The following is a 10,255-nucleotide window of genomic DNA, read 5'->3' on the forward strand; positions in this document are numbered from 1 at the left end:
TCATGTCAACAAATCTTTTGATGAAATCTCACTAGAGGGCATCAGAGGATAATGGTGTGCTGCCATGGACTTAAAAATAGTCCATTTCCTTTGGGCCACGAATGACGTCAGAAGGCCGTCTGGATCAGCCGTTGCCATAGCAACAGATGTGCCCTGCAAGGTCACGTGATTTACAAAGTAGGGTAATGGGTCTTGGCTGTGAGGTGGAATGAGGAAAGAATAACAATGTGTAATGGACTGAATCAAATGTTCACCTGCAGGATTCACTTTTTATCTATCTATCTATCTATCTATCTATCTATCTATCTATAATCTATATCTGTCTGTCTGTATCTGTCTGTCTGTCTATGTCTGTTTAACTGTCTGTATGTCTATCTATCTATCTATCTATCTATCTATCTATCTATCTATCTATCTATCTATAATCTATCTCTGTCTCTCTCTCTATCTCTGTCTATCTATTTAAAATCTCTCTCTATCTGTCTATCTATCATCTATCTCTGTCTATCTCTCTCTGTCTATCTGTCTATCTATCTATCTCTATTTGTCTATATATCTGTCTGAATGTCTATCTATCTATCTCTGTCTGTCTATATATCTGTCTGAATGTCTATCTATCTATAATCTATCTCTATCTGTCTATATATCTATGTCTATCTCTCTCTCTCTGTCTGTCTGTCTATCTATCTCTGTCTGTCTGTCTGTCTGTCTATCTAATAAACACGTGTTCAAATTTGGATTATTTCTGCTGGATTTATTCCAGAAGTCAGATTTCCAACAGGAAGTGGTACAATCTGAAACTCCCGAGAACAAGATACTTTTGTTATTTCTGCTTTATATAATGTATAATAGTGATCTTTTTACTCTTTTAACCATTATACTCATTTCAAACCCAAAATTAGTGTCGGTGGAGAAATTGTCATTTATTGTTTAAGATTATTTTAACGTTTAATGGCGTAAACTAGCCACAACCATCGCATTATTTTTTTTTAAGTTTGGAAACACTTGCAAATGATAACAACTGTACCTCAAACTTAAGGCATTACATCACAGTTTCAAGCTTTTAAATCAACATGCAAACGAAATCCACTTCGGATCATTTCTCATCAGGGCCGATGACTTCAAATATTTGTTTAATTTCCATCAATGTGTTATGCTTTTAACTGCCTCTCATTTTTACCTCATCATGCAGGCAGAAGAGGGCAATAATGCTTAATCTCCCCTCACCATCAACCCACAAGCCTAGTGTTTAAAGTGGAACGAAGCACACTGTGTTTTTCTCTGCTTCTTTTCTCTATTAAAACAAAGTAATAACAACAGGTTAACAAAAAAAGTATTTATTAAGTCTACTGCACATAATTTACAGCACTTCTACATGTCCTCTGTCAAAAAAAAATTGGGACAAAATGGACACCGCTTTACAGATGAATTGTTTAACTCAAACTTGCAATTTCGGGGCATCCGATATTTAAACGCTCTTAACTTATTTTTTATCTGTTGCTTCATCACTTGATGAACTTGAGAACCGAGATCAAAATAATCTTTTTCACATCACAGAGACTGGATCATTTTGGTTTAAAGAAATCTGCACCAAAATAATGATGAAACTATGTATGGAATTATTTAGAATTAAATAGATGCGGATCAAAGAAAACAAAGTGTTGTGTTATTCTTCTGGTGAGAAGGAGAAAAGGCTAAAAAGAAGGGAAAAAAAAGGAGGTATTGTGTTGGTATTCAGTGCTGGTTTTTGACACCCTGTGGTTTTCCCGGCTTTTTGTCCTGTTGCTGTCCACGGCCAGCACCTTGCATGCCTCTTCCTCGGCCACCAAACACACCTGAGAAAAGTGATCGATTGTTTTTTTAACATATCTATACACCAAAATCCAGGGATTACTTTGATTAACATGAACACAAATATATAACGAATAAAACACCTTGGGAAGTGCTGATAGTGGACAAAATCGATATTTCCAAATAACAGCTCATCCTGAAGTGTTTTGTTCTGCTTATACCACAGAAAACTGACCGATTATGATTTCCTTACTAACGAACGACGTGTCATGCTAACCGTTTGAAACGTTTACACCTGTGAGATACATTCATTCCTGCTGTCGGTTGTTATAGAAACTATAATCAGAACTATAACCCTCTGAATAAGCGGTTACTATAGAAACAATAGCGTATAAGAAGAAATGCATTGATGTAAACCTGTAATTCAGCACCACGGTCAGAGCCACAATTCTTTTTGGTATAAGCGCAGATAACATAGCTAAACGTCGTCGTGGCAACACGGGCTAGATCTTACCTCGTCCAGCTCCACCTCCTCTGCCCTTTCCCTGCTGTTTATTCTGTTGCATGCTGCCACGGCCACGGCCCTTGGACACGACTTCCTCTTTCACCATGTCGATGATTTCGTCCGGGATCCGCAGGTACTTGATCGTGCTTCCTCGGATGTAGCATTCAGGCATCCTCCAGAACTTATCTCCGTCCTGCACAAACGGACACGTGTCGAGTCCAAGATCAAGTCAAATCGAGCACCTCGCTTTCCTTTATTACACCATGACCACAAAATATGTGTGGATTATTTACCCTGGAGGTACAGATGACTTCTCTTAAATTAATGTTCATCCAGTTGTCACAGCTGACCAGATGGCCGTTGTAGGTCTCCCCGTTTTTCAGCTCCACCAGCTGGAAAAGTTTAAAGACATTAATCTCATGTTGTATTTCCACCTTTACTCTGAACGAACCCTAAGAGCTCATTAGGTATGATTTGCTCTATTCTGTCCAAGCGCACAAAGAGTTCATCGCTGACTGCAGCACAGCTGTTTACCAGATGGATAAAGCATTGAGATGGTTGAGGAATGGTATATTGGGTGTGTATCAGGTTTTGGGAAAAGTTCACCAAGCAAATGAATCATTAACAGTGGTGCTGTGGTTAGAAAGGACACTGATAACGCGCATGAGGAGGACGGACATGACTAGACACATGTGCTTCCATTACGGCTGACAAAATCTACAACATCGTCCTGATGGGCTAAAGTCAGTAACAGTACACCTACAAGGTACATGAACCTTAAAAACAAGCAGTGAATGTGGGTAAGGTCATGTTTTATTACCCACTGATACTTTAACGTTATACGTCATCGTTCGATTAGCAAAAGCTGTGTCCCACATAATGTGCCTTGCATTATGCACTTACACTAAACAACATGTACTCTACCGTTTAGTGTATGAATTTTAAAAGGTTTGTATTATCTCAAAAAAAAAACCTGACTTTTTTTTTTTAACTAATATTTATTAAAATATAGTTTACAATTAAATCCCTCTCCGTCTTAATTTAAACGCTTTCACAGATTTCGAAAGTGATACGGCAGTCAGGTGAAAATGTTCTTCGTCTACCAGCACAGAGAGTGCTCAGAAATGGCAATAAACTCTGCAATTTTCAGACAAACAAAAATCCTCTTTGTTCTTACCATAGGGTGGTTCTGTGCTGTTTTCAGTAAAGACAGTGGAAGCTGTAAAAAAAAAAATTTAAAAAAGTGAACAACAGTTTTAGAACAACATTCCTCTTTGATCCATCTTTAATAACTAATGCCACTGCTGTGTTAATCCTTGTGTGATGTTCAGGTAAAAATGACCAGTTTGACATTTTTACTTAAAGAAATATAAGACTAAAAGGTGAAAGAATGAGGTTTTATTTGTCACACATATATATATAACAGCACAATAACATGCTTTCCTTCATATATCGCAGCACGCCTGAAGTAAAAAGAGCACAGTTATTAAAAGCCTTGCTCAGGGGCCCAACAATATCAGCTTGGCAGTGCTGGGGCTTGAACCACCAACCTTATGTTCACTAACTCAGAGCTCTAGCTGTTGAGCTGGAATTGACCATAAATGGAAAATTAATCTTTATGTGCTTGGTTTTTTTTTTTTTTTTATAGTTTTTTAAAGTACATCTGCCCCGTTTGAAGGAGTAACCGAATACAAAACACATTATCTGGAATGAACAGACACCCATGCAGATACATCCAGCAGGTTCACTGTTCAGAAAGACAGCAAAGTACGACTGGGAAGTTTAGACTAGTGGTTAAGGTGTCGGGCTACCAATCGGAAGGTTGTAAGTTCAATACCCAGGTCCAACAAGCTGCCACTGTTTGGCCCCTGAGAAAGGCAATTGCTCAGCTGAATAGACATGAGATAATGTAAGACGCTCTGAATATGAGAGTGTCTGCTAAATGTAAACAGAAACATGTGATGCTGCACAGTGTATTTACAGAATTTGGCAGACACCCTTATATCCAGAGCGACTTACATTATCTCATGTTCATTTAAAGGGCCTTGCTCAGGGGCCCAACAGTGGCAGCTTAGTGGACCTGGGATCAAGCTCACAGCTGTCCGATTAAACACAACTGATTCACAAGTCCAGGACACATCTGGAATCGAGGAATTCCAGTAGTTCCTCCACTGAAGTTGATGAACTGTCAGAGGCAGATGATCTGGTTTAGGCCACGGCCACCTGAAGTCTAAAAAAAAAGCGACACAGCTTTCTAACCCTAGCTAAAAATAAAACACTGCATCTAGTGAACCATCAACAACAAAAAACGTGTCAAACGTGTGAATTCACGGTTTCTTTAACTCCTGGTCTGATCTGCAACACAAACGGACTCAAATGTGTTTATTTAATCACTGTATTTTGCTTCAGCTTTCTAAAGTCAATATAACTCATAAACAGTACACCCAGTGTTTAAAAAAAACAGACTACAACAGAGTTTGTTAGCTTGCTAACTGTTAGCTTCATGCTAATCACGTTAGCAATGTATCTCTGCCGGTTAGCATCAAGTTGTAGACAAATCCATAAAAGTGTATAAATGTACTCACCATGTTGACCTACTGAGAGAAACCCCACACGTCCGTCTAGTTATTAATTATATATTTTAGATACTAATATGAGCTACTTGACAAATTCTCAGTAGAAATATAACGCGGTTCAAACCACATACTGTTCTGCGCCGCTATTTTTACTTCCGGGTTCATACCCATGTCCCGGAAACCACCAAATTAAAAGTCTGTAACACAATAAAAGTTCTTGCGACGTACTCATTTACATACATTACATTATATTTACAGCATTTTAACAGACGCCCTTTATCCAGAGCAACTCGCAATATATCTCAATTATTTTATACAACTGAGCAATTTTAGGGTTAAGGGCCTTGCTCAGGGGCCCAACAGTGAATGTAAGGGCCTTTCTCAGGGGCCCAACAGTGAAAATAAGGGCCTTGTGCAGTGGCCCAACAGTGAACATAAGGGCCTTGTGCAGGGGCCCAACAGTGAACATAAGGGCCTTGCTCAGAAGCCCAAAGGTGAACGTAAGGGCCTTGCTCAGGGGGCCAACAGTGAATGTAAGGGCCTTGCTCAGGGGCCCAACAGTGAATCTAAGGGCCTTGCTCCAGGGCCCAACAGTGAATGTGGGAATCAAATTCACAACCTTCTGATTGGTCCAACACCTTAACCATTAGGCTACCACATGCCTCACAGAAAGGAATGACGTCATGGGTTGTTTACTTGAAACAATTTGACTGGTCAGTGAATGAAATAAAATGTATTAGTTTATTATGATATATACACAAAAAAGGTTGCACAGTGATTTATAAATGCACAACATTATGAAGATCCTGGAGCAGTCTGACTTGGAGCTCTTTCACAATTTGTCCTTTTTATCAGCATCTTCCCTTTTTATCAGCATTTTCCCTCCCCTTGCTTCTTCTGTAAGGATTCCTGAATTCTCCCTTTGAATTTCTTTTTTGCTCTTTTTATTTTGGCAAGCTCATTCTTCCTCTTCTCTTCCAAATCAGGGTCCTGTGATTTGAAAACATCATCATGATGCACATGCAGCAAAAATAACGGTCGTTCATGTCATGTATTTCTACACCATCGAGTGTTAAAATAAGAACTATTAATGGGATTACACCAGATACACACCTTCCCTTCAAGAATCATTTGCTTCTTTTTGTTGATTTCCTTTTTCTCATCAAAATCTGTTGCTTCCAGTTTCTACAAAACAAAGAGAATGGCCTTTATACTTCTCATAATTCTGAATGCCTTGTTCTCGCAAATCAAATCGTTAGAATCATTGAAAATAAATCAGCGGTCTTACAATCTCGCACTGTCGTCTCGTGACGTTGACTTGGGTAAGAATCTTCAGCACCTCTTTCTCTTGAACTGGATACTCCTTCAGTTTGGCCTCTAAACCAAAACAATTTCCCTTTTATTTTACAATTACCAGTGCTTCTTAAAGAACTATTCAATTGACACAGAGCACCAATAATAATTGACCATTAAAGTGAACAGACGGAACCAGAGCCGATCCTGACTTCCCTGGGGCCATACGCAACTTGCGTAGTGAGCGTATAGGGCCGATCGGCTCTGGACGGAACATGTGAAAGCACATTTTTAGCACTAAGAAGCATTACGTTGTATTTTACTGCATTGTGACTTTTTGAGCCTTTTGGTCTTAAAGGTGGGGTCTCCGTTGTTTGAAAGCCAATGTTGACATTTGAAATCACCAAAACAAACACACCCCTAACCCAAATGGGTCCCACCCCTGTATTGATAGCTCCACCCACACACACACACCAGACAAGTATAACCCAAGTATAACCCAGACAAGTATTATGGCGGAACCTGTTGGGGCAGCTGATCGAGGGTAGATTTTTATCAGTAAATGACCTCAATGAGTAATACTATGGTAATACAAATGTGTGTTTGTAGTACTGTGTGTTGTACCGTGAAAGGTTTAGCTCCGTTTGACGCGGAAGACGTTCAGTTCTCTCCAGCGCTAAAAAGCTGATCCTATATTAACAAGTCCTACTTCTTGCCTTATGGTAAGTCTTTCTTTGCTTTCTTTCTTTGTTTTTATCGTCCATGTCAATGTTAAAACCGCTTTCTGCTAATGTCACACATGCGCACTGAACACTCTCTCCGCCCATATTGACAAGACCCGCCCCTTACTGCTCATTGGCTACACAGTTTTCTGAAGCAATTCTCAAACAACAGAGACCCCACCTTTAATGCTTTGTTTTGGTTGTGAACTTACGGATCTGCTCCTCGATGGCATTGACCAAATGAATGTCATACTGTGTGACCAGCGTAATAGAAACACCATTTCTTCCTGAAATGCAGAACCAGGAGGTTAACCAGGTGTGAATACAAAGAGTTAAAGTAAACCATGTGCGTCTGTGTCAAGAAAGGAGATACCTGCACGTGCAGTTCTCCCGACTCTGTGAATGTAGATTTTTGGCAATCCTGGAGTATTGTGATTGATGACAACCTGCACTGTAGGTATATCCAAACCCCTTTTAGCATAAATAAATAAATAAATAAATAAATAAAGCACCAGTAGTTATCCACCATGCAGTTACCTAATCAGCCAATCATGTGGCAGCAGCATCACAGTGCATAAAGTCATGTATATACAGGTCAAGAGCTTCAGATAATGTTCACAACAAACTAGAATAAAAAAAATGTATGGTTATTAGCACCAGCTGGGCTGCTTTGACTATTTCAGAAACTGCTGATCGCTTTTGGCTGAGGATATGATGGCCTCAGATTGTTGCTCTTGACTGACAGAAGTGGAACCTGATGCGGTCGTCTGCTGTTGTAGCTCCAGTTTAAGTTACTACAAACAAGTCTGGTTATTCTCCACTGATCTCTCTCAAACAAGGCATGCAGATCCCCCGTACACCAGACGTTCTTTATTTTTCATCACAATGCATAAACCCTAGAGACTGTTTAGCGTTAAAAAAACCCGAGCTCCTGTCCTGCATGATTTTATACTCTGTGCTGCTGCCACGTGATTGGCTGATTAGACCACTGCGTTGACGTGAACAATAAGAGTATTCCTACATCAGACACTTGAGTCTATTAGAAGGACCTAAAGAGAAATGCTCTTATCTACAGCAGTGATCACACCTGGCAGCAACATCTGTGGCGATGAGGATCTTGAAGATATTGGACTTGAACTTGGCAAGGTTCGCAAACCGCTGTCTCTATATGATGTGAAAACAAAGATCGTACAGATACATGAGGAGAAAAATCCAGATATTTTAAATTTTTTATATACAGTTAGACTGGATACTGCATGAGTACCTGTTTCATCATGGAGTGCAGGGAGATGGCAGGAAATTTAAACTCGCGAAGCATCATTGTGAGTATTTGGCAATTTCTAAGCAGGAACACACACACACACACACACACACACACACAAACACACACACACACACACACTACATCAGTCAGGTGACAGTTAATAAGAATTGAATGCTTCCTCCTCCCCCCAAAACCACTTAAATTACAGCTCTCCTCATACTGATGTGAAAGGGAGTTGGGGGCAGCTCTATAAAATGTCTGACAAGAAGCCAATCCAAATTTTATATATATATATAAACGTATGTAACGTAATGATTCACAACATTCTGCATGTCATAAGACTATTCATATCTTGAAATTTGATTCCAGATTTCTGACTCGTGTGTCACAAGCTAAATCCTGGTTGAACGAATCACATTAAATCACAATTAAATTAGACTAATCTTTGACTCATAACCACATTACTCGCAAATTCTTTGTTGAGAAATAGTCCAGCCTTTTATTAACATCATTAATACTACTTGAATTCTTACTTGCATGTGTTGGTGAAGATCATGATCGACCAGTCGTCGTGCTCGTCTTGGAATTTTTGGATTAGGTTCACCAGGTACGCGTCTTTGACTTTCTCAGGTGTAAGGATGTATCGCTGATCAAGCTCTTCCACTGTCTTCACTCTGGAGAGAGGAAATTACTGTGTTATAAAAAACTTCAATAAAAGAATGTAAATAAAAAGGCTTCATTACTATTCAGATAGCTGTTTCCTCTGCAATTACACTTTACTCCTGTAGGAGCAGCGTCTGTCTTTGACAGTTTGAGAAGAAGTTTAAATGATTAAAGGCTAAGGATTGCCACTGTTTAGCCCTTAAACAAGCACCTCCTGGATGCCTGGATTCTAGTCTATATCAAGATATTTAAGCCATTACAACCTGGTTTTATATGGGTGTTTTTGCATGGTGATGACGATTCCTTACTCAGATTTATGCTCCCAGAAGAAAGGCTTGTTCATAGCAATGCTCTTGAGCTCCTGCAGTGTGTCTGTCAGCGTTGCACTAAAAAGCAGCGTTTGCCGTTTTGCCGGAACAACATTGAGAATAACTTCCAGGTCCTTAGTGAAGTCTGTGCAGCCCTGCTCCAGCAAACGATCAGCCTCATCCATGATCTAGTGAAAAAAATTCATTCATATCAGCATTTAAGCTCTGCTTGAGTAGAAAGTTCACAGATGCTAATAACGTGTCTGGAGGTGTGTTTGTGTGTGTGTGTGTGTGTGTGTGTGTGTGTGTGTGTGAGAGAGAGAGAGAGAGAGAGAGAGACAGACAGACAGACAGACAGAGAGAGAAAGAGAAGAGAGAGAGAGAGAGAGAAGAGAGAGAGAGTGAGTGTGAGACAGACGGAAAGACAGACAGACAGAAAGAGAGGGTAGAGAGAAAGAGAGAGACAAAGCGAAAGAGGAGAGAGAGACAGAGAGAGAGAGAGAGAGAGAGAGAGAGAGAGAGAGAGACAAAGCAAGAGAGGAGAGAGAGACAGGGAGACAGACAGAGAGAGAAAGAGACAAAGCGAGAGAGAGAGAGAGAGAGAGAGAGAGAGAGAGAGAAAGAAAGAAAGAGAGGGTAGAGAGAAAGAGAGAAAGAAAAAGAGAGAGGAGGAGAGAGAGAGAAAGCGAGAGAGGAGAGAGAGACAGAGACACACAGACAAAGAGAGAAAGAGAGAGGGAGAGAGAAAGATACAAAGCGAGAAAGAGAGAGATACAAAGCGAGAGAGAGAGAGACAAATCGAGCGAGAGAGAGAGCGACAAAGCGAGAGAGAGAAAGAGAGAGAGAGACAAAGAGAGCGAGAGAGAGAGACAGCTGTTTTCTTACTAAGAATTGGAGTCTCTTCATATCAACCGTGTCTGAACTTCGAATGTGATCTGCTAATCTCCCCGGTGTGGCCACAACAACATGTGGCTTCCTGGAAAGCTCCAAACCCTGAGTCACCATGTCTTTTAGAAACAGAAGCACAGTCTATTTTAGCACTTACACAGAAATCCATCCTGTTTAAACAGAATACTCTCTCAGCCATACCCATTCCTCCAACTATAATACAGTCCCTCAGTCCCAGAGGCTTC

The 10,255-nt window shown here is 40.2% G+C and overlaps 2 protein-coding genes across 2 annotated transcripts in view; both read right to left on the bottom strand.

Moving 5' to 3' along the window:
- Positions 1–1,321: 1,321 nt before the first annotated feature.
- Positions 1,322–5,047, bottom strand: lsm4 (LSM4 homolog, U6 small nuclear RNA and mRNA degradation associated). The gene is made up of 5 exons (XM_027175453.2): positions 4,882–5,047; positions 3,474–3,515; positions 2,590–2,688; positions 2,306–2,489; positions 1,322–1,835 (listed from the first exon to the last, which is right to left on the bottom strand). The coding sequence occupies exons 1-5, from the start codon at positions 4,882–4,884 to the stop codon at positions 1,735–1,737; spliced, it is 429 nt and encodes a 142-aa protein (XP_027031254.1). The 5' UTR covers positions 4,885–5,047; the 3' UTR covers positions 1,322–1,734.
- A 547-nt stretch (positions 5,048–5,594) lies between these two features.
- ddx49 (DEAD (Asp-Glu-Ala-Asp) box polypeptide 49) overlaps positions 5,595–10,255 on the bottom strand; it is a 5,352-nt gene continuing 691 nt past the window's right edge. The window contains exons 3-13 of the mRNA XM_027175455.2: positions 10,212–10,255; positions 10,008–10,129; positions 9,123–9,310; positions 8,685–8,825; positions 8,152–8,227; positions 7,975–8,051; positions 7,261–7,358; positions 7,100–7,174; positions 6,161–6,249; positions 5,986–6,057; positions 5,595–5,862 (exon numbers count right to left, since the gene is read on the bottom strand). The exon at positions 10,212–10,255 is cut by the window's right edge and continues 42 nt beyond it. Coding sequence (XP_027031256.1) covers positions 5,743–5,862; positions 5,986–6,057; positions 6,161–6,249; positions 7,100–7,174; positions 7,261–7,358; positions 7,975–8,051; positions 8,152–8,227; positions 8,685–8,825; positions 9,123–9,310; positions 10,008–10,129; positions 10,212–10,255 — 1,102 coding nt within the window. The 3' untranslated portion in view covers positions 5,595–5,742. The remainder of the gene's footprint in view (positions 5,863–5,985; positions 6,058–6,160; positions 6,250–7,099; positions 7,175–7,260; positions 7,359–7,974; positions 8,052–8,151; positions 8,228–8,684; positions 8,826–9,122; positions 9,311–10,007; positions 10,130–10,211) is intronic.

The sequence above is a fragment of the Tachysurus fulvidraco genome, chromosome 2, assembly GCF_022655615.1.
Source record: "Tachysurus fulvidraco isolate hzauxx_2018 chromosome 2, HZAU_PFXX_2.0, whole genome shotgun sequence".
Classification (NCBI taxonomy): domain Eukaryota; kingdom Metazoa; phylum Chordata; class Actinopteri; order Siluriformes; family Bagridae; genus Tachysurus; species Tachysurus fulvidraco.